The sequence below is a fragment of the Balaenoptera acutorostrata genome, chromosome 1, assembly GCF_949987535.1.
Source record: "Balaenoptera acutorostrata chromosome 1, mBalAcu1.1, whole genome shotgun sequence".
NCBI classification, from domain to species: Eukaryota; Metazoa; Chordata; class Mammalia; order Artiodactyla; family Balaenopteridae; genus Balaenoptera; species Balaenoptera acutorostrata.
The window spans coordinates 147,140,953-147,162,175 of record NC_080064.1 but is presented as its reverse complement, the minus strand read 5'-3'; the positions used below and the strand labels follow the sequence as shown (position 1 = coordinate 147,162,175).

At 39.0% G+C, this 21,223-nt stretch overlaps 1 protein-coding gene across 3 annotated transcripts; it reads left to right on the top strand.

Moving 5' to 3' along the window:
- Positions 1 to 312: 312 nt before the first annotated feature.
- Positions 313 to 20,189, top strand: IVNS1ABP (influenza virus NS1A binding protein). Of its 3 annotated transcripts, none has more exons than XM_028162090.2 (15): positions 313 to 445; positions 6,697 to 6,918; positions 7,887 to 8,014; positions 8,236 to 8,405; positions 8,534 to 8,609; positions 9,715 to 9,888; positions 10,240 to 10,365; positions 11,714 to 11,821; positions 15,733 to 15,862; positions 16,452 to 16,676; positions 17,474 to 17,595; positions 17,692 to 17,818; positions 17,902 to 18,033; positions 18,146 to 18,319; positions 19,649 to 20,189. In XM_028162090.2, exons 3-15 carry the CDS (start codon positions 7,904 to 7,906, stop codon positions 19,900 to 19,902), a joined length of 1,929 nt encoding a protein of 642 aa, XP_028017891.2. In that variant the 5' UTR covers positions 313 to 445; positions 6,697 to 6,918; positions 7,887 to 7,903; the 3' UTR covers positions 19,903 to 20,189. The 3 variants fall into 3 exon arrangements, with proteins under 3 accessions (XP_028017891.2, XP_028017892.2, XP_007167032.2); XM_028162091.2 differs by having other exon boundaries at positions 321 to 389; XM_007166970.3 differs by lacking the exon at positions 313 to 445 and adding an exon at positions 569 to 709.
- The last annotated feature ends 1,034 nt before the right edge of the window (positions 20,190 to 21,223 follow it).

Here is a 21,223-nt window from a genome sequence, read left to right as displayed (position 1 = left end):
ATGTACATTTGACGCCGAAAAATCTAATCTCTCCCGTCTAATCTGTCTGGCTATATTGTGCCTCCAGGGGATGGCAGAACAGGTGAGGGCGGCTGGAGGGAACCAGTTCCCGGACTGTCTGAAAGGGCGAGGGCCGACGGCGCGACAAGTGGCGGGCCCCGAGCACTCGCTCTTCCAAAGATCACCTTGCTTTGACCTAGTTGAGCTGCGCAGGACCGAACCAAACAGGGCGGGGGAGAAGGGTGGGTGGGGCGGGGCCAGCGGTGGGCGGGGCCGCGAGCGCTATATTGCTGTGCTCGCCCTTCATTTGCCGACGCTTTCCAGCCGGAAGCGTCGGGGAGGCGTTGGCGGCGGCTACGGCAGCGGCGCACGTGGTGACGTGCGAAGGGGTGAGGCGCTAGCTGGCGGCAGCGGCGGGGGCAGTGTCTCCGGGACGCGCGTGGAGGTCGGTAGCTCGGGGCTGCTGGGCACAGTTTCGCTGCCTGCGGCTTCAGCGCCGCTGTGCCAGCGAGCGAGCGAGTCCCCGCGAATTTCCGGTGCGCTCCCCTTCCTCGCAGCCTCCGCGGGCTGTCCGCTCGTCTCCCCGCTCGGTCGCTCCCTCCTCGGTGGCCTCGAGGCGCTTTCCGTTGGGCCGATTCCCGCCCGCTTCCTCCTGCTCCCCTTTGAAGCTCCAGAGATGAGTTTTTCCATCTCTTCAGAGATGAACCAGGTAATACGCGCTGGTCCCATCGACGGTGGAGGAGGAAGAGGGCGCAGCCAGACTGCGAACTGGGGGATGGCGCGGGCGGCTGGGGTCAGGGTGTGAGGCGCGGAGCGGTGCCGGGTGCCGGGAGGAGGACGCCCCAAGCCGCGGCCGCTGCCTCCGTCGCCGTCGCTCTCTGGGGGCGAGGAGCCGCAGCCGAGCGGCCCTCGCGCTCCCGGTGCTGCTGTGGTTGCCGGATCGCGTTAGCGGCCAAGGGCGGGCGCGGGCCGCCTCGGAGAGTGCTGGAGTCGAGGAAGCAGGGCGTGAGGAACGAGAAGTTTTTGCACGAGGGGTCCTCGGGGACCTGGGTCAAGAGGCCGCGCGCGGGCCAGGGATGACCTCCCGGAAGGAGGGCGCGGGAATCTCCGTTCCTGCTGTCAGGAACCGATGCCTAGTGTTGGGGTCGGCCCGGGGTCTGGACTCTCTTCCGTGAGCCTTCCCAGGACCCGGCGAGTGTGGGCGGGGAGCTGGCCCAGGGCCCCATCGGTACCCCAGGCCTGGGGTAGGGTGGCACCGCGCCCCTGATCGCCGTGGGCCGCGGGGTCCTTTGTTCCTGCTCCACGTTGCCCGCTTTTCTTGCCAAGCGCGGGGAGAAGGGGGCGGGAGGAGGGAGGAAGGGAGCGGCTGCCCTGACGTGTCGCGCTGAATGACTGCGGGGCTGGCCAATCCCGGGCGGGGGTGTGCAGACGTTGGGCGCTCTGCCTCCCAGCCTTCGGAGTGGGCTCCCGCCCCGCCGCGCGGGGATGAAGGCCTGGGACTGCAGGACTCTCCAGTCACTCTGGGGCGCTCGCCACTTTGTTTTTGCCAAAGAAAATCGGCAGAGAGGTTTGCTCTTTTTCCGTCCTTCTGCGCATCTTGCAAAGGGACTCTGGTTGTAAGCTCATGATGGTAGGAAGGTAGCAGGCAGTATCAGATTGAGGATTGACCGTAGGGAAACTTGAACCACAAATACTTTAGATATAGATTTACTTTTTCCCCAATACAAAGTAGACAGATCTATTGTTTGAGGCCGCTGACGTTTCAAAAACTAGATAAGTAGAAATCAGAGGCTTAAAGGGTTTATTTTTGTTTCCCTAATGTCTGCTGTCAGTCATAGAGGATTAGAACACCCTGGCGTCAAGCTGTTCTTTGAGAACTTGCGTGTGGTGATCTTCTGTCTAGTAGTAAATAACAACCCTGTAAGCATAGTACTACTCTAAACAGTTCAACAAGTACAGCATGGGCTAGACTATCAGAGACAATATTTTCTTTTAATAATTCTAGCACTGGTGGTTGTTTAAGGATAACAGTATACTGATGAATAGCTTTAGGCATAATCATGCCAAAACTTCTGTCTGAAAGATGCTGAAGGAGCAGTTATTCTTTGTATATCTGGAGATGAGGTGTACGCTGACTGTTTAGAATTGGATTGAGAATACTATAATTTAATACCAGCTGGCAGGCTACTCGTCAAATGTCTATAATTTGGTAGTGAGAGGTAAAACTGGACTAACATCACTGACCTAAAGGAGACCCAGAATGGTTTTTCCTCTGTGTTTTCCTAATAGATGAAATCTCTATCATTAGTTAATATTAATTTCTTAATTATCTTAATTTGTAGTTCTGTTTTTCTGGCTTTTCCCCCCAAAACAAAGTGTTCCAGGTTTTGGTTTTAGTTTTAAATTCGTGTCTTTTTTGGCTACTTATTGGGCTGGCCGAAAAGCTCGTACGGGTGTTTCTTGTAAGAAGGTACAGAAAAATCCGAACGAACTTTTTGGCCACCCCAATACTTTGGAGTGGGGTTTTGTTTTTTCTTGATTGAAGGATATTTTAGGTGGCAATCGAATGTGTTTTGCAGATGTGTTGCGTTTTTTTTTTTTTTAAATGCAAAATGTTTTCCTGTTGGGGAACTGTCCTAATCATTGATATTAAGATGAAGTACCCCTAAAAATCATTTCATTGACTTTTCAACAGTATGATTGTATAGTCAAATCTACAAGAAGGTTGGGAAGCCTCCTACCTTGTGCTAGAGAGTGTAAATGGAGGAATTAATGAATAAGGGAGGATTTCTGAGTTTTTGTCAGAACCACAGAAAGTACATGATTATATTTACTTGTAAACTTCAGTTACCGCCTTGTAAATGATTTATAAACCGATCCGTCGCTCACTATCCTTACACTTTTCGTATCAACCTGGATGCCCAACAGGTACCTCAGCCTTATAATGTCCCAAAGCAAACTCCTCTTTTCCTTCCCAACTTTAAGCATGCAGCAAACTAAAAATGTCTGTATTATGCTTTTTGGAATTCTAATTTTGATACTGATGCCACATATCTACTCTAAAATATCCTTATTACCAGTTAGGATAAGCAAGGGTTATAAATAATTTCCCTGCATCCATGTTTTACCCATTCCTCCAGACCATCCCCTATATTTCTGCTAGTGTCCTATGCCTCTGTGCTAAAAATTCTGCTCTGTTTAAACCTTAATGTTGATCTCTTTTACTTCCTCTCCTACCGTTTACCATATGCATCCTGCAAACTACAGTCTATTTAAACAGAGATCGCTGCAGTTTCTGGAATATGTGTGCTTTCATACCTTTTTCCCCTTTTGTTTGCACTGTTTTCGCTGCTTGGTTTGTCTTTCTGATTGGCCTGTGGAGTGTTCAAGGCTGGGGAATGGAGTTAACGCCATTGTGTCATGAGCATCCCATTCCAGACTGTGCCTGCCATATGTTTGGAGCCATACATGTTTGTGGGATATAAGAATTACAGAACAATGAGGTTAAAAGCATGGAGTGAGGGAGTGAGTTTGGTGAGTTTTGATATAGATGGATCGTTTCAGACATTGGGAATCTATAACTTCTGGTTTTTAAAAGGTTCATTGACTTACTTTGTATTATAAAGTCTGTCCTTTAAAAATGGAGTTAGTTACTATTTTGTGAGTTGGCTACCCTCAAAAGATTGCCTTGAAACTTAAATAATACTTGTAATTTGCCTTGAGGTTTTAAGGATTCTTTGAAAGTTTGATAACATTTTATCTTGCTCTTACTGAAGGCCCAAGAAGAATTTGGGGGCAGGTCATATTGTGCCTGCATTTTTTACAGCTCCTTGATAAGGCTTACTGAATTGTATTTGGGTTCAGCTGATATTTTTGGGGGGCTGTGGTAACGTGAACTTCTGGGTTTTACTAAAGCAATTTAATTACTCATTTATGAGTCGTCTGTATCCCTTTTCTTGCACTGGCCATATTAAGAAACTGAAGACTGTTTACCAGAATATATTGCATTTGATCTCAGTTTTAATTTTAAAAGTGGATTAGTCGAATGTGTTTTTTAAGTATCAAATAAAATTCTAAATTTTATAATTTTATGTAAGCCTGGGATGTTGGGGCTTTTGGTTTGGCTTTTCAAAGATAAAAAATTCTCCCCACATTTTTATTCCATCAGTTATTGAGCTTGAGTTTCATAGACCAAACTGAGATCTATGACTCTTTGGAATGGCTTAAAACTCAATTTGTCCACACTAACTTTAGTGAAAGTGAATGTGAACTTTGAAAGACATGGTTTTGCAGGCAGAAGTTGAGGTGACCTCCTCCAACTTGGGGGTGGGTGAGAGTAGGGGCATATAGTATATGAGGACGGTAATTAAATAAAGTTTGTTGCATTAACTTAAATGCCGAGTGGACTTGGGCTAGCTTTTAAAATCAAGTAGGGTTATACGGATCAGCAGACGTTAGAGATTAGGTTCATGTTAAGACCTTGCTGTACGAGAAAATCATCGAGTACTAATGTAGTAGCACTCACTCTGTTGCAAAACTAATAATATTGTACAAATTTGTATGGCAAGAGTTGCCTCAAAAATTCTCCAGTATTTTCTCCCAAAGGACTGAAGTGATTTTAACCATCCAGGTTTTTGTTGTTCTTGTTGTTTTCCAAAATAAATTTAAGGTAGAACTTTCAATTTATCAAATACACCCACAGAGATACTGTGAGTTTGGTTCTGGGCCACTGTGGTAAAGCGAGTCACGCCAATTTTTTGGTTTCTCAGTGCACATAAAAGTTATGTTTATACTCTACTGGAGTCTATTAAGTGTCCAAAGCATTATGTCTTTAAAAATAACATACATACCTTAATTTTAAAATACTTTATTGCTAAAAAATGCTGACCATCAGCTGGCAACTCAGGGTTGCCACAGACCTTCAATTTGCAAAAAAAAAAAAAAAAAGGTAGTATTTGTGAAGCACAAAAAGTGAAGTGCAGTAAAACGAGGTATGTCAATATATAGATGCCATTTTTATTCTTGGTAAGATCAAGGCTAGTTTACAAATAAATACTGAATAAAACTGGTCAAAGTTTAAAATACTTATAAATCTCCCTTTGTTTTTGGTTTTTCAGAGGGCATACATTTAAATCATATCCAACATAACTTGCATGGAGGGGTCCCCCCCTTTCACCCTTGCATAGATTTTCCCAACTTGAGCTAGGTCTTGGCTGAAAATGTTTGAAGGTTTCTTTTGGATAGTGTGTTCTCTCTGTACATAGAATTGTGTGTTACTTGGAAAACATTTGTTTTGTTAGAACTGGTTTGTTAAGAAAAGCTGAATTAACTAATCTGGATGCAAGTGTAGAGCAGAGGAAATCAATATTACATAAAGGTATGAAATAGTTTCATTGCAGGAGTAAGCATTGACAGTAGTCCCAACCTGAGTCAGAATACTCAGGTTTCCTTGAAATAAAACCTAAGCTATGGAGAAACCAGTGAAGGCAAACGGGATACAGATTGTGCATGTGTTGCACTTAATACAATAGTTTGTTGAAATGGAACTGGACTAGCCTTCAAGTGGGTTCTGGGGTAAGGGACCATTCACATTAACATAATTGTTAGATTTAGAATTGTGGGCTTGATTGATATATAAGGAAAATACAGGTAATTTGAAGATGTCTGTTTTAAAAAGTATGCACATCTTTCAAATAATTTCTTATTTAGTTCTGGTTTGCTGAATTAGTGGTGTAAGAGCAGTTCAGATGATTAAAAAATAAGTACCATCTGACTCTGACACTTTTAGTTAATGACATGTGAAAATGGGGGGAGGACTGAATGGGATTTCCCTCAAGATTTGATTTGAACCAGAATTGTTCTGTTGGTAGTTTATTACTGTATATAAGAAAAATGATCATACAGAGCACAGACATCAATATTTTCCTTTTTGTTTATTTAGTTCATTTCAACAAATTACTCATCTTTATATTCAGGTTTCTAGGCTAGTTGTTTTGGTGGGGGGAGATGGGAAGGATCCAAAGATAAAGAAAACAGAGGCTCTGCCTTCAAGAGGCCTTGAATCAAGGAAGATAAGCCAGAACAGACCAGCTGGAAGATCACACATACACACTTTCAGAGAGGGTTCAGTATGTGGAGGATGGGGAGAAACTACTCAGCTGAAGGGATTTGGCAGGGGCTCTGGAGGTAAGATTTCAGCGGGCAGAGGTTGGGTTAAGGGTATTCCAAGAAAAGGAAACTTGAAGTTACAGAGGTGGGTAAGTACAGAGCACATTTTGGGAAACAGTATATCTGGTTTGACTGTAACATTGTATACATGTCGGGGAATAATGATGGTTGCTTGCTGGCTGGTAAAAACACAGACAGAACACATGTTTGTATATTAGTTGGACTCTAATAGTAAATAATATTAGAATTAACCAATATTTATATTTTCCTCTAATTTTGTGCTTGTGTATCTCACTTAAATGGTAAAAGTTACTAGCTCCTTCTGGGGAGGGATTTTATTTTTTTAAATCACCTGAGTGGTTGCAGGTTAAATGAAAATGCTTATGTATAGTTGTATTTGTGTTATTTTCTGTATTGTGCCATTTACCTCAAAATGTCTTCAAGATCAGGACTTTGCATGATCTGATCTACCTAGAGCAATGGCAGTCTTTGATCATTCTGAATATCCAACAATTGTCATTATTACAGATTATGATGCATGATTATCACAGAAGAAGTTCGTGTCTATAGCTTTAAAGGACTTGATTACATCATTTTCAAGCCTGATAGTTTTGGAATCACCATTAGAGCTTCAGACACCTCTGCCTTCACTTCAGCCACCTGTCTTCATACCTCAACGAAGCGCTGAGTTTCCTTTGTCCTTGGATTATTTAAAACACCCCGGAAATACATTTCTCACCAGTATAGTAGGTAAGTGGATAGTCAGTGCCCAGTGCACACATTTTTTTTTTTCTGAAGACTGTGCCAAGTACACTAACAGCCTTTGATAATATTTTTAAAAGGTGAAGTCAGTAATATTCGTAGAAAAATTTTTTTTCCTATTTTTTCCTTTCTATAAACTATTTTAAACTTAAATGAATCAGTTACTTCAAACTGAAATCTTCTAGTACCACTTTTTAATGATCCATTTTGTGTAGCCATTAGTCACTTGTTCACAAGAAACGGTGAAATGGAAAATTTTTTAAAGAACATACATTTCTATCTTGTATGTTTATGAGATAAGTAATTTAAAATATATGAAACTTGCAAAGGGAACAGAATTTTTAAAATATTTTTATTTTATTGGCGTATAGTTGATTTACAGTGTTGTGTTAGTTTCAGGTGTACAGCAAAGTGATTCAGTTATACATATACATATACAGTTATACATATATTGATTCTTTTTTAGCTTCTTTTCTCACATAGGTTATCACAGAATATTGAGTAGAGCAAAGGGAACAGAATGTAAGTTAGTCTTATATATCAGTGAATAAAGGAATGACTGCAGCCCCAACCAAGGAATCTATATGTGATGACCACTTCACATCTTTCCAGGCTTTTCAGTTGCTTGTTATATGGGTTTGGGCAGGGCTGGGTTTACATTTTTTTCCCCCTTCACAACGAGTGTACTAATAGGAATAGAAACCTGGCCAAAATTGCTGGGACACCATAACACTACTGTATGAATCCTTGAAAAGACTTAGGACCAAAGTATAGGGGTACAAAGGCTTAGACGTTCAGTGCCAGTGGTGTTTTAGCAATGTTTCTGTATGATAAAATTTTTATGTGTTGTTGATAGGATGAAATTTGAAAATTAAAGATACTGCATTACTCTTTAAAATGTTATAAAAATCACCATTCATAAGTAAAAGTAACTTGGCTTTCTTTCTGCCCTTTAGCCAAATTATAAGGAAAAATGATTCCCAATGGATATTTAATGTTTGAAGACGAAAATTTCATTGAGTCTTCTGTTGCCAAATTAAATGCCCTGAGGAAAAGTGGCCAGTTCTGTGATGTTCGACTTCAGGTATTTAAAACGTAATTGGAAACTTACAGAATTGATCTTTCATTACTAAAAACCATATGTTCTTGGATTGGCTTGTTTTGTTTTTCATAGGAGGCATTTAATGAAATAAGTTTAAAAAAGAATGATTTACCCAGAAATGTAAGATGAAGGATACGATGTAGTAATTAGCTAGAGAAATACATAGTCCACAATGCTTCTAATGTTAATTCCTCACTTTGCAGGTCTGTGGCCATGAGATGTTAGCACACAGAGCAGTCCTGGCTTGCTGCAGTCCCTATTTATTTGAAATCTTTAATAATGATAATGATCCTCACCGAGTTTCTCATGTTAAGTTTGATGATCTCAATCCGGAAGCTGTGGAAGTCTTGTTGAATTATGCCTACACTGCTCAGTAAGTTCTCTGAAGTACATCATATAACTAGGGAATGAAATTCCAAGTCCCTCTAAACTTATTTAAATTAAGTATCTGTGTTTCAAGGCCTTGGTATGATAAATGATAAAGAACCTTTTTTCTAATAGGTTGAAAGCCGATAAGGAATTAGTCAAAGACGTTTATTCTGCAGCAAAAAAGCTGAAGATGGACCGAGTAAAGCAGGTAGAGTAACAGAAGTAATATACAAGGAGTACTGTTACTAGGGGGTCTTATTTTATATGATTAGTGTGTACAATTTGTTATAAGACATCTGTTGGACTCAAGAACTTGGAAATGTCCCTTTTTTTCCCCTAGAGAACCGAGTGTGTATGTAATTTTAACTGTTTAGCCAATGTAACACAGCAGGGTCACACTTCCTCTCAGATAATTCAGCCTACAATCTTGCTCTTTCAATAGTCTTCTCTGGCAGGGTAAGTCTTGATTTTCTCAGTTAATCATATAACTCATATCCTTAATTCTCCGTTCTTCTACACTTCTCGGTTGTTCTTTAGAAGTATTCTTTCTAGAATTTAATGCCACTGAGAAGTGCTTAATAATTTACAGGGAAAAAGGCATTTAATCCTCTAATGTGGGAGTCACAAAACTGCAGGCCTGAGGCCAGCTGCCTGTTTTTATAACATCTTATTGTAACATAGCTTTCATTTACACACGGTCTATGGCTGCTTTCCACCTGCCGTGACAGAGTTGAGTAGTTGTGAGAAAGTACGGCCCACAAGCCTAAAAACTTACTGTCTGGCCCTTTGAGAAGAAGTTTGCTAACCCCCTCACTCTGCTTAAAAATCCTTTTGTGGTCATAGCACGCGTCCCTCAGGTTAGAATTCCAGGCTCTCCCTAATATAGTTGCTATTCTTCCAAAACTATTTCCTGATTGTCTTATCTTTTTTTCTGGCCAAACTAAATGGTTGCAGCATCTTCCCTAGTTCCTATGTGCATTCAATGTCATCTCCCCTGTAGAGCCCCATTCAGATTACTGCCTTTATGAAGCCTTATCTATCATTCTAGTTGGAAATACTTGTCCGAACATTTCATGTGCATTTTCATAGCATTTCAGTTTGTTGCATTTTTCCTTAAACATCCTGTGTATTTGAATGGCATTCTTTGATGTTTATCGTTTGTATACATGTATTCTTCCTACTGTTCAACTTGTTCTAAGGCAGTGATTTTTGGTTAATCTTTATATATTCACATAGTACTTACACACTGAGTATTAAATATTTGTTAAATAAAATGTATGTAAATGTTGGCACTCGTGTATTTCTTTTCCAAGGTTTGTGGTGATTATTTACTATCTAGAATGGATGTTACCAGCTGCATCTCTTACCGAAATTTTGCAAGTTGTATGGGAGACTCCCGTTTGTTGAATAAGGTTGATGCTTATATTCAGGAGCATTTGTTACAAATTTCAGAAGAGGAAGAGTTTCTTAAACTTCCACGGCTAAAGGTAAAATCTATAAAGATGAAAGATGTAAAGGTTAAATAAAGAGATACATACTACTTAGTTCCAGGAATGTAATCTTTCTCCATGTTTCAAGCAAGTGAGTAATGGTTATGAAAAAGACAATACATTGAAACCATACGGTTATTTTTAGCAGTGTAATGGTTTTCTGCCTACCAGTTTGTTTACTTTCTTTTCTTTTTTTTCTGTCTTTTTTTTTTTTTTGGCTACTGGTTTCCTTAAAAATTAAGAGTAAACGTATGGAGTACAGTTGGGCATCTATGACCGCTTTATTATGAAATTGAGAATTAGAGACTCAACACTGATCCGTGTGTCTTTGTTTTTTCCCAACTCTAGTTGGAGGTAATGCTTGAAGATAATGTTTGCTTGCCCAGCAATGGCAAATTGTACACAAAGGTAATCAACTGGGTGCAGCGTAGCATCTGGGAGAATGGAGACAGTCTGGAAGAGCTGATGGAAGAGGTTAGTTTTAAAGTAAATGGGATTCAACAATTATTAAAAATTATTTTGCTATAACATGAAGGATTCCCTTTCACTTTTATTTTATAACCATGACCCTAAAGAATTTAAATTTTGCTATAGGTACCCCTAAGCTGAGAAACAGGGGGGGTGTCCAGGTGAGCTGAATGAACTGTTCAGTTTGGTCTTCTGCTTTTCTTTTTTTATTTCTTTGCTTATTATGTGCTGTTAACTTTCTTTAAAGTAGCATGTAATTTGCTTTAGAAATGGGAGGTGGTACTGAAATTTTCTGTAGATTCTTAATTTTTCTTCACAGGTTTTTGCTTTAAATTGACAAGTAGGTAAAAGCTTCTAATGGTTGTTCCTCCCCGTTGATTTATCTCCCCATAGGTTTATTAACAAAACTAGGATACCCAAGACTGAAGAAACAAGAAGAATCCTCAAGTGTATTGACACGTAAAGAAGCAGCAGTCCTGCCCCAGTTCTCCTAAGAAAAATCCGCTGTGGGCAGAGAACGATGATGATTTAATGGTGTTTACTCCTTTACAGGATTCTTATCTTTAAAGCTTTGTGTTTTTCAATGGTGTTGTTCATACATATAGTCACTCACTTAACTTGGGCTACTTTTTGAAAAGTGCACAAGAAAAAATTGATGGAGAAATGGTGGGAATTAAACATGCAGATGGAACAGTGGCGTGACCTTGAGTTTATCCCTCCACTTAAGCCTTTCGGATTCACTAAAGGCTTACCAAACCTGTTAGGCCTTTAAAAACACAGTTATCATTATGCTCTAAAAAGGCTAACAGGTGATTTTTAAATTCTATATGGTTTCCCACTTGAAAATCAGATGCATTAGCCATATGTTTGCATCTGTTAAGGGAGGTGTCTCTGTAGCTTGTTTGAATTTTTGCACTTGTTTTTTATGTTTTTCTTGACATTGCTTGCGCAGGACAGAAATATGTTTATGCACATTAGACCACTCACTCTTCAAAGGTGTAAACCAAGTATTTTATTATAAATATGTATATTCTTTAAGAGCCTATATATTGTACTAGTGCCTTTTTTTCTTAATGCTGTACCATAGAAGCTATGAAAAAACGAAGATCTCTTTCAAGCCAACCAAGCCAAGGACTCTTCAGCCAGTATTAGAAGATTCTGTATCTTATTTTTGTTTTTTAATTTTTTACCACCATGACATGTATTTTCTTTACTTTGGGATCCTGCCAGAGTAAGATGTCAAGAAGCTCAAGAAGCACACTGGAGGTTACCTTGAGGCGTTTGTGTGATCTGCATACTAGTGGAGTAGCCGTGGAGACAGTAGCCACATGGGTGTTCTGTTGCTGTTTTGCAGGTTCAAACCTTGTACTACTCAGCTGATCACAAGCTGCTTGATGGGAACCTACTAGATGGACAGGCTGAGGTGTTTGGCAGTGATGATGACCACATTCAGTTTGTGCAGGTATACATTGCACATCTGAGGTAACCTCAGGTTAAAATTTGCTTAGAGCATTTTATAGTAGACTGAAATTTTCCTTTAATAAAGGAAAGTGGAAGAACTTCATTGGTATAACTGGACAGAAACATTTGTGGGAGAAAACAAGCATACCTTTCATACCATTACTACCATTTTTGCCACATAGAAAGAAATGAACAAGAACAAAGTAGGAAACCCCACTTAGATTTTTTTCTCAATCAAATAGGATTTACAGGTAGTAAGAAAAAGGGCCAATAAGATGAAGCAAAATAGAAATTATTTGTTATTTTGGTCAGATTATAAAAAATAGTTGTTTGTAATGGGAATGACTGTTAGACCCAATTTTTAAAAAAAAATCTCAGGTATAAACTTTTTTAGTTTATGGATAAATAACATTAGAGAAAAGAATGCAAATCATAGATGTCACATAGTGAACCCACTGGTTTAAACACTACCTGGGTCAAGAGAATTCTAGCATTCTGGAAGCCTTCCTCTTGCCCCCTTCCCAGTCACTGCCCTACACTACCCCAAAGGAAGCCATTATATCCCAACTTCTGAAGCATTAGATTAGTTTGCCTGTGTTTGAAATTTATGTAAATGGTTATACAATATGTATTCTTTGTGTTTGGCCTTTAGCTCAACATTATATTTGTCAGGGATAACTATAAAGTAGGCTGAGTCGACCCAAGTTAATGGGTGTTTTCCTTTAATAATTAGAAGGTAAATGATAGACTCAGAAATAACGTGTATGGTGATACTATCAGGTGTTCTGTGTCAGTAGTGGCTGAATATTTTTATTTTCACAAAAAGCTTTTGGGGCTGAGTTAGTTGAGAATTTTGTTCATGTTTGTGCATTTTGAACATTGAGGCTATTTTCCCTCTTATCTCTAAACATCTCTAAACTGTAAGTTAATGGTTTTTTAAAGTACTCTTTCAACAAGCAGTGGTTGAGTGCCTGATAAGTGGCGGGCCGTGATGTTAGGTAATAAGAGGGCCCAAAAATGCGTAAGAGACAGTTTCTGCTTCCGGGACGCTACAGGAGTAGGTAAAACAGAACAGACTTATACAAATTACCTACGGAAAACATTAAGGGGAGGGTGGAACCAAAAGGAGAAAAACTAGGGAAATTTCACAAAGGAGGCAACATTTGAGCCATCTGAGGATGTGGAAGAGTGCATAGCAGATAGAGGTGTGTCAGATAGCAAAGGATACCTGTGAAAGGATGATACTCTTGGAATTGCAGGTCACATGACGGGGAGAGGAGGTGAATAACATCTGATCGGGGATCATACTTTATTCTACAAGTAGTGTGGGACTTTCAAAGAATTCTAGACAAGGAGTAGAGTGATCTGAACAGATACATTTCGCAACTTTAATAATAGTGAAAAACTGGGCAAGAGTCCAACAATAGGGGGATTGGTTAAATTATGGTATTTCCATACAGCAGAGATCTATATGTTCATCATCATATCTTAGACAGATAGTTAACTATCAGGTGGCAGTCTCTGGGTCATGGGATTCCAGCTGATTTGAGGGGTTTGTTTGTTTGTTTGTTTGTTTTACTTTACTAAATGCATCGAACCCTTCTATTTTTATGACCAGGTACAGAGGGTAGATTAAAGCTTGTGAGACCAATTTGTAGACTATTACAAGCAGTAGTTCAGGTGAAAAGATGAGGGCTTGATCTAAGGACGAGAAGGGGAAAGGGTGGACTCTAGACATTTATAGTTACAAAGGTCCTTAGTGATTGTTTAGATTAGGAAAATTAAGGAAACGAAGAATTTGAGGGCGAGTAGGATTCTGACCTGTGTGACTTATTCCAGGGAAGTGCCATGAATAGAGATGATGAAGTAAAAAGGGTGAGGAGACTCTAAGCTTCAGGAAGAGAAAAAGTTGAGAAGGCACCATCGGAATCAAATTGTGTTGTACAAGCTAGCTAACATAGGAGAAGAAAGTTTGAAGGAGGACTAGATTGTTAACTGTCCAATCATCCTCTGGGAGGTCATGTAAAAGAAGATTAGGGATATCTCTTCTACATTGGTTTTAGGAAGCCACTTTGTAACCTTTAGTGGGTATAATTTCCAGAGAGGATTAAGGTTAAGAAACGCTTAGCTTGAGAAGTGATGGTGGCTGAAAAAGAAAGAGCTACCAGGGACCACCCCTTGGGGAGGTCAGAGGCAAAGAAAGTGTGGGCCAGTGGGTGGGCTGAGTGGGAGGAGTTGATAGGGTAAAGTTTGAAAATAAAGGAGAGTAAAGAATTAGGTTTGAAAATGTTCTGGAAGGAACATAAAAGAGTTAACCAGCATTTCTATATAAGGCTTGTTAGTTACATAACACTAAGTAGTCTTCATTATTACTGCTTTTTTTTTCACATTTGATTTTCTCTCAATTAAAGCCATACATTAGAACAGTTTTCTTACTACAGTAAAAGCTCTTAATCAAGCATCATCAACTTGTGTTACTTTGGATCCCTTCTTCCCACAGATTGGGATAGGGTTTTATGTACCTTGTAATTCCTAGTGGCACAGGACACACAGGCTATCATAGCATGAAAGAGTGGCTTTATACTCAGAATTCCTAATCCTTATTTTTCTTGCATTGCCTTAGGCAATGCATATTTTCTCTCTTATTTTCAGTATTTTTACCTATAAAATGGAGAGATATATTGCCCTTACTGGATTAAAAGAGACAGTGTGAATAAAGTGCCTAATAATACCTAGGTATATAATAAATGTCTAAATGGAATGTAATTATAACCATTAGCATGGTACATTCTCCTTTTCTCAAAATAGCCTACTTAAGCTATGACCACATTTGCTGAATTGCTTACACCAAACTTGATAGTTTTTTCACAGCTTCAAGTAGCTACCAAAATCTTTTTCTCTATTGTTTCATGGCCTTTTTCTTCCACTCGAAACAGAAATTTCCATTAGAGATTCTATCTACCCATGAGGCTGTGGCCCTGGGGATCAAAATAAGTGGATGAGCAAACTTGGCCAGGTACTGAAGGTGGTACCTATTCATTCAGCAGGCAGTTCCTACCAGGGTAATCTTGACTCTCCTAATGCCATGTGATCATATCCTTTGGAAGTGTCAAGAGCTAAAGTAATTGGAAGAAAACCATCAAAGGGAACTCATACACGAGGGCACAATGTAATCTTCTCACAGCCATTTGAAAATTTGCAGCTTTGCCCACTTCTCCCTCTTTTATGTTCTCGTGTATTCCTTTAAAAATGTTTGGTTCTTTTAGTATTATTGCTTCATTAATTTCTGATTACCATTTTTACTTCTGTGTTTTGATGTCGTTTTACTTGTCTAAAAAACCACTCTATAATACCTTTAAGGTAATCCTAAAGAAATATACTTGTAAATATTTCTTGTAATTGCCACTTTTTTTCCTGTAAAATAACTTTCAGAGAGATTGGATGGATATATGTCTGCTAATATGAAGGATACCAGTACATATGATTTAGTTAAGTTTCACAGTTTCATGGAGATAGTGGGTTAAATGTATTCTCTCAGTTAATTCATGATGTTTTAGATTTATAACATTTTGGAAGATTCTATACTTAATATAAAGACTATGTGGATTATGAAGGAGGAGGTTCCATTTTTCCCTCCCTTGACCCACAACATGTGTTTTTAATTGTTGAACTTGAACTTTTTCTTGACCAGGGTAGGTGTAGTTGTTCCCTTATTAAGTGGAGATGGAAGAATGCCAGTGATGTGTGTCAGTCAGAAAGTGTTGTTTTGTGTTAAATCTAGGTGGGCTATAAATGTCATGCATAAGTGGAGGGTACTAAGGGTTTTCTCAGTGTTGTGGAATAGCTCAGGAGCAAAGGTACACCAGGTATGGTCTTTGGCTAGGTTTCTGTAGCTGCCTTTTGATTTTGCAGAAAAAGCCACCACGTGAGAATGGCCATAAGCAGATAAGTAGCAGTTCCATTGGATGTCTCTCTTCTCCAAATGCTACAATACAAAGCCCTAAGCACGAGTGGAAAATCGTTGCTTCGGAAAAGACTTCAAGTAAGTGTATTACACTTGTCAGATTGCCTTCAATTTATTTCTTTTTTAAGAAGGAGTTTTTTTGTTTGTTTTTAATTTATTTTTTTTATTTATTTTTGGGGGGCTGTGTTGGGTCTTTGTTGCTGTGCACGGGCTTTCTCTAGTTGCGTCCAGCGGGGGCTACTCTTCGTTGCGGTGCACAGGCTTCTCATTGCAGTGGCTTCTCTTGTTGAGGAGCACAGGCTCTAGGCGCGCCGGCTTCAGTAGTTGTGGCTGGCGGGCTCTAGAGCGCAGGCTCAGTAGTTGTGGCGCACGGGCTTAGTTGCTCCGCGGCATGTGGGATCTTCCTGGACCAGGGATCGAACCCATGTCCCCTTCATTGGCAGGTGGATTCTTAACCACTGCGCCACCAGGGAAGCCCTAAGAAGGAGTTTTAAGTGGAACCATGTAATACTTCTAAATCGATTGAGGAAAAAACTCAGAAGCAACTAAATTTGGAAAAGAGTAGCAGGTCATCCCCTGTCTGGAATCTGGAGTCCAATTCAGGATCACACAGCAACCAAAACTAATAAAAATTGTATCTTTAAATGTGGAACTCTTGTGCTTACAGATAACACTTACTTGTGCCTGGCTGTGCTGGATGGTATTTTCTGTGTCATTTTCCTTCATGGGCGAAACAGCCCACAGAGCTCACCAACAAGTACTCCAAAACTCATTAAAAGTTTAAGCTTTGAGATGCAACCAGATGAGTTAATAGAAAAGCCCATGTCTCCTATGCAGTACGCACGATCTGGTCTGGGGACAGCAGAGATGAACGGCAAACTCATAGCTGCAGGTAAGAATAGAAGGATAAGTGACTTATCAGAAACCTTCAACTGGCTAAGATTCTGTAAGTGGACGTTTATGCTTGCTTGTGACATGCAAACTTTGGAAGACAGGGTTTGTTTAATATGCCTTCTTCTTCATGTTTGGTAATTGCAATCATTGTTGCTTTTGTTGTGGTCATCCATGTACAATGCTTGGTGTCAGTCTATTTATCTCTTGTAAAAATAAAATACAGTGTGTGTGTGTGGAAAAAAAAATTAAAAAAAATAAAAGACTAAAAAAAAAAAAGAAATGTAATTTTCTATTTTTAAATGTAATCTAGTCGATTTTTAAAAGCTGTTTTCCCTCTTATGGAGTAATTCTCCATACATGTAGTATAATTTTTTATTATCTATGATATATCCATGTGATTCCTGAATTAATTAAAAAAGCAGACTTTGAAAAAAAAATATGCCTTCTTCTGTGGCATTCCACTTTACCACATTCTAAGAAGACAAATAAAAAGTCAATACTATAGTATTGCCTAGCCTTCAAGTTAATGTCTGTCTCTAATTCTTAAAAAACTATGAAGTGGGTAATTGTTCTCTCCTAATTTTCAAGTCAAGACTAAGCAATTTACTTACACTCATAATTTTGTCATTCAGCTTATTACAAGCACTTAGTTAAAACATCAACTAATGTGGCCTTATTAAGTTTGTGGATAAAGATTCTTTTTCTCATTTGTACAGATTACTTAAACCATTCTAGACCAGAAACCCTGGTCCAGTTTAATATTTGAAACATAACTCTTTGTGGTTCTTGTACCAGGTGGCTATAACAGAGAGGAGTGTCTTCGAACAGTTGAATGCTATGATCCACATACAGATCATTGGTCCTTTCTTGCTCCCATGAGGACACCAAGAGCCCGATTTCAAATGGCCGTACTCATGGTAAGTGCACTGTATTGCAGGAAGAAGCAGCCCACATTTAGCTTTTTCTAAGAACTTGAGAATGGCGGAAATATTAATCTCTCGCTTTTGGCATAGGGCCAGCTCTATGTGGTCGGTGGATCAAATGGCCACTCAGATGACCTGAGATGTGGAGAGGTGTATGATCCAAACATAGATGACTGGACTCCTATTCCAGAATTGAGAACTAACCGTTGTAATGCAGGTAATACTTCTCTGCTGAGATCATCAGTATTTAAGTATGATAATTAAGTTATCAATTTATAACCTTATTTTATACTCACATAGGAGTGTGTGCTCTGAACGGGAAATTATACATCGTTGGTGGCTCAGATCCATATGGTCAAAAAGGACTGAAAAATTGTGATGTATTTGATCCTATAACAAAGTCATGGACAAGCTGTGCTCCTCTTAACATTCGTAAGTTGATTTTTTTTTTTTTTTTTAAGACCTCTGAATCAACGGTATGTGTAGTGCACACTTACAGTTTTGGGAGATAGAATAATAATTTTGGTTTGACTTGATTTTATAGGTAGACACCAGTCTGCAGTCTGTGAGCTTGGTGGTTATTTGTACATAATTGGAGGCGCAGAGTCTTGGAATTGTCTGAACACAGTAGAACGTTATAATCCTGAAAATAACACCTGGACTTTAATTGCATCCATGAATGTGGCTAGGCGAGGAGCTGGAGTGGCTGTTCTCGGCGGTGAGTGTTGGGACTTGCAGAGTTGAGGAGTAGGCAGTAGCAAGAGTCTGTTCTAAAATTCCAAGAGAATGGCAGTGATAACTATCCGCTTGTGTGATTAAGGATTCAGAAGTAGCCTTCTCTTCTGACGCAGTGGGGATTGGTGGTTTGTCTTTTAGAAATGTCTTTTCTAATCACTCAGTACTGGATATACAACATAAATATATTAATTCATCTTCTTCCATAAATCATACTCATAATGCATCATCTTGGAATTTGAGTTTGTTCCTTTAGAGCAAGAATTTTTAAAAAATTTGATTTGTAAAACAAAAGAAATGCAAATCGTCTAAATCTAGTCTTTTCTAATTGTCTACTCCATGCCTAATTGGAAGCAAAATTTTTAGATTATTTTTAACAAGTGTTTCCAAATCATCATATATAGACACAGCTTTCTTTTCACATCCATTTTATGGATTTACATAATGTTTAATTACATAATTACAATAATGAATTCAGTTAGAATTGTTTTTAGAACAAAGCTTGTGGCTCAACTGGCAAGAGCCTAAGTGTGTAGGCACGCCAGTAAGTAGCCTACTGGCCTGCAACCTCTGGCCTACTATGAGCCTTGTCGGTTCTTTTATGGGTAAGTACATGGATGCAGGTAGGCTAAGTGACAATCAGATGAGAAAATAATGAATTCGAGAATCCCTAATAAGGTTTTTCCTTAAGCTCCAGAGAATATTTAATGCTAACATTTTGTCTGAAAATAATTTAACTATTAACTGCCCTGCGTGTATATTTGAAAATAGTCATAGTTCAGTCTGTTTCCAAGAAGAAATTTCCATGCCAAAATCATTTTATATAGTTGGAGAGCTCTAGAAAATGTTCAGTTACCTGAAACCTGCTTTCCTGTAACTTATTTTGAATCTTAGTTCTTATGCACTGGACTAATAACAAAACTTCCAGTGCACAGAACTACTCTGGTTTGCCACTTACTAGTTGCATCTCTAGGCAAGTTGTCCAACTTCTTTATTCATCATTTCTTCATCTGTGAAATGGCAGTAATAGAAACAACCACACAGAATTGTTGTGAGAATTGCACTGTAGTTAGATGGTGCCTCCCTTCCTTTAAATTGCCTGACTTACACATACAAACAGGTTCTTTTCAATTCTATTCCGTTTGTATCCCCAGCTTCTAGGGAGTGCTTGCCACATTGGTAGGCATTCAATACATACTTTCTGACAGAATGAACAGGCTTTTCTACCAAGAACCACTGTTTTAGCAAAAGACCAATTTAAGGGTTTCTTTCTTAGCCTCTCTAGATTAACCTCGTCTCTTTTCTCTTTTAGGAAAACTGTTTGTAGGTGGTGGCTTTGATGGTTCTCATGCCATCAGTTGTGTGGAGATGTATGATCCAACTAGAAATGAATGGAAGATGATGGGAAACATGACTTCACCAAGGAGCAATGCTGGGATTACAACTGTAGGGAACACCATTTATGCAGTGGGAGGATTTGATGGCAATGAATTTCTGAATACGGTGGAAGTCTATAACCTTGAGTCAAATGAGTGGAGCCCCTATACCAAGATTTTCCAGTTTTAACAAATTGAAGACCCTTTCAAACTAACAGGCTTAGTGATGTAATTGTGTTAGGTAGAGGTACACTTGTGAATAAGGAGGGTGGGTGGGTATAGATGTTGCTAACAGCAACACAAAGCTTTTGCATATTGCATATTATTAAACATGCTGTACATACTTCTTGTGTTTATTGGGAAAGGAATGCAAAGATGAAGGTCTGTTTTGTGTATTTTTAGGGCTACTTTGGTTATTTTACTTTTTTGGAAGTTGATATTGTAAAAGAATAAACCAAGGATTGATTGGGCACATCATTTCAAGAAGTCCCCTCTCCTCCACATTTGTTTGCCAATTTGCACATTAAATGACTCTTCCCTCAAATGTGTATTATGGGGCAAGAGAGGTAGGGTTTTAAGATATAGGCAGTTGGGTTTTTTAAAGGCCCTTTTTCAATAACTGGAACACTCTATAACAAAGAGACTTATTTAACTAGATGACAATGACTATTTTTGTTTTGTTAAAAGAAAGCTTACATGCCTACCGAGGTTTAATCTTTTATGATGGCCTTTTTATAACTTTTTGTATTCTCAGCAGAGTGCTTCACCTGTTGAAGTAAAATGTGGCAGGTTCAAATTACTGAAGCAGAGTGGCAGTCTTAAAAGTATGCAGTGAGGTGTTTTATACGTCCAGAATGCAAGCTTCAGAGAGCTCTTGCCTCAGCTACAATTTTTTTTTTTTTTTTTTGTTGGGAATGCAATACTCAACAAATTTATTGGAATGGCGTTGCTGAACAGTAACATGGCTGTGATTTTTATTTGATACACTGTTTTTAAATACTTTGACTTCTTGGGAGTATATTTTATATAGCAAAACACTCAATATTATATTAATAACAGTAAAGAACAGTGAAGTATTTTATCTTCTAAATAATTCCTATTTTTTATTTATCATTTAAAAAAAATCCTAAATGGCAGCCCTTGATTGTAAAAAAAAAAAAAAAAATTACCTTAAACTGTATTGGGTTTATGAATGCAGCCTTTATCAGAACTATGTTTTTGTTCAGTTTTTCTATTCATATGGATAAATACTGGTTGGGGTGGTGACTTGGTATCTAATGTGTAATGCTACACATATAACTTACGGTGCCAAAATTAGAACATCCTAATGCTTGCTGCTGATGCAAACATATTAAAGGTACTTTGCAGGAAATCCTTGCACCTTGGGATTACTATCCAAATGTTGTTGTGTACTCATTCATTACTAAAAGTTTTGGGGGGAAATTTTTTTTTTCCAGTAAAAATGAGCTTAAGGTATTTGTGGGAAAATAGTTAACTGGCATCTTACATCT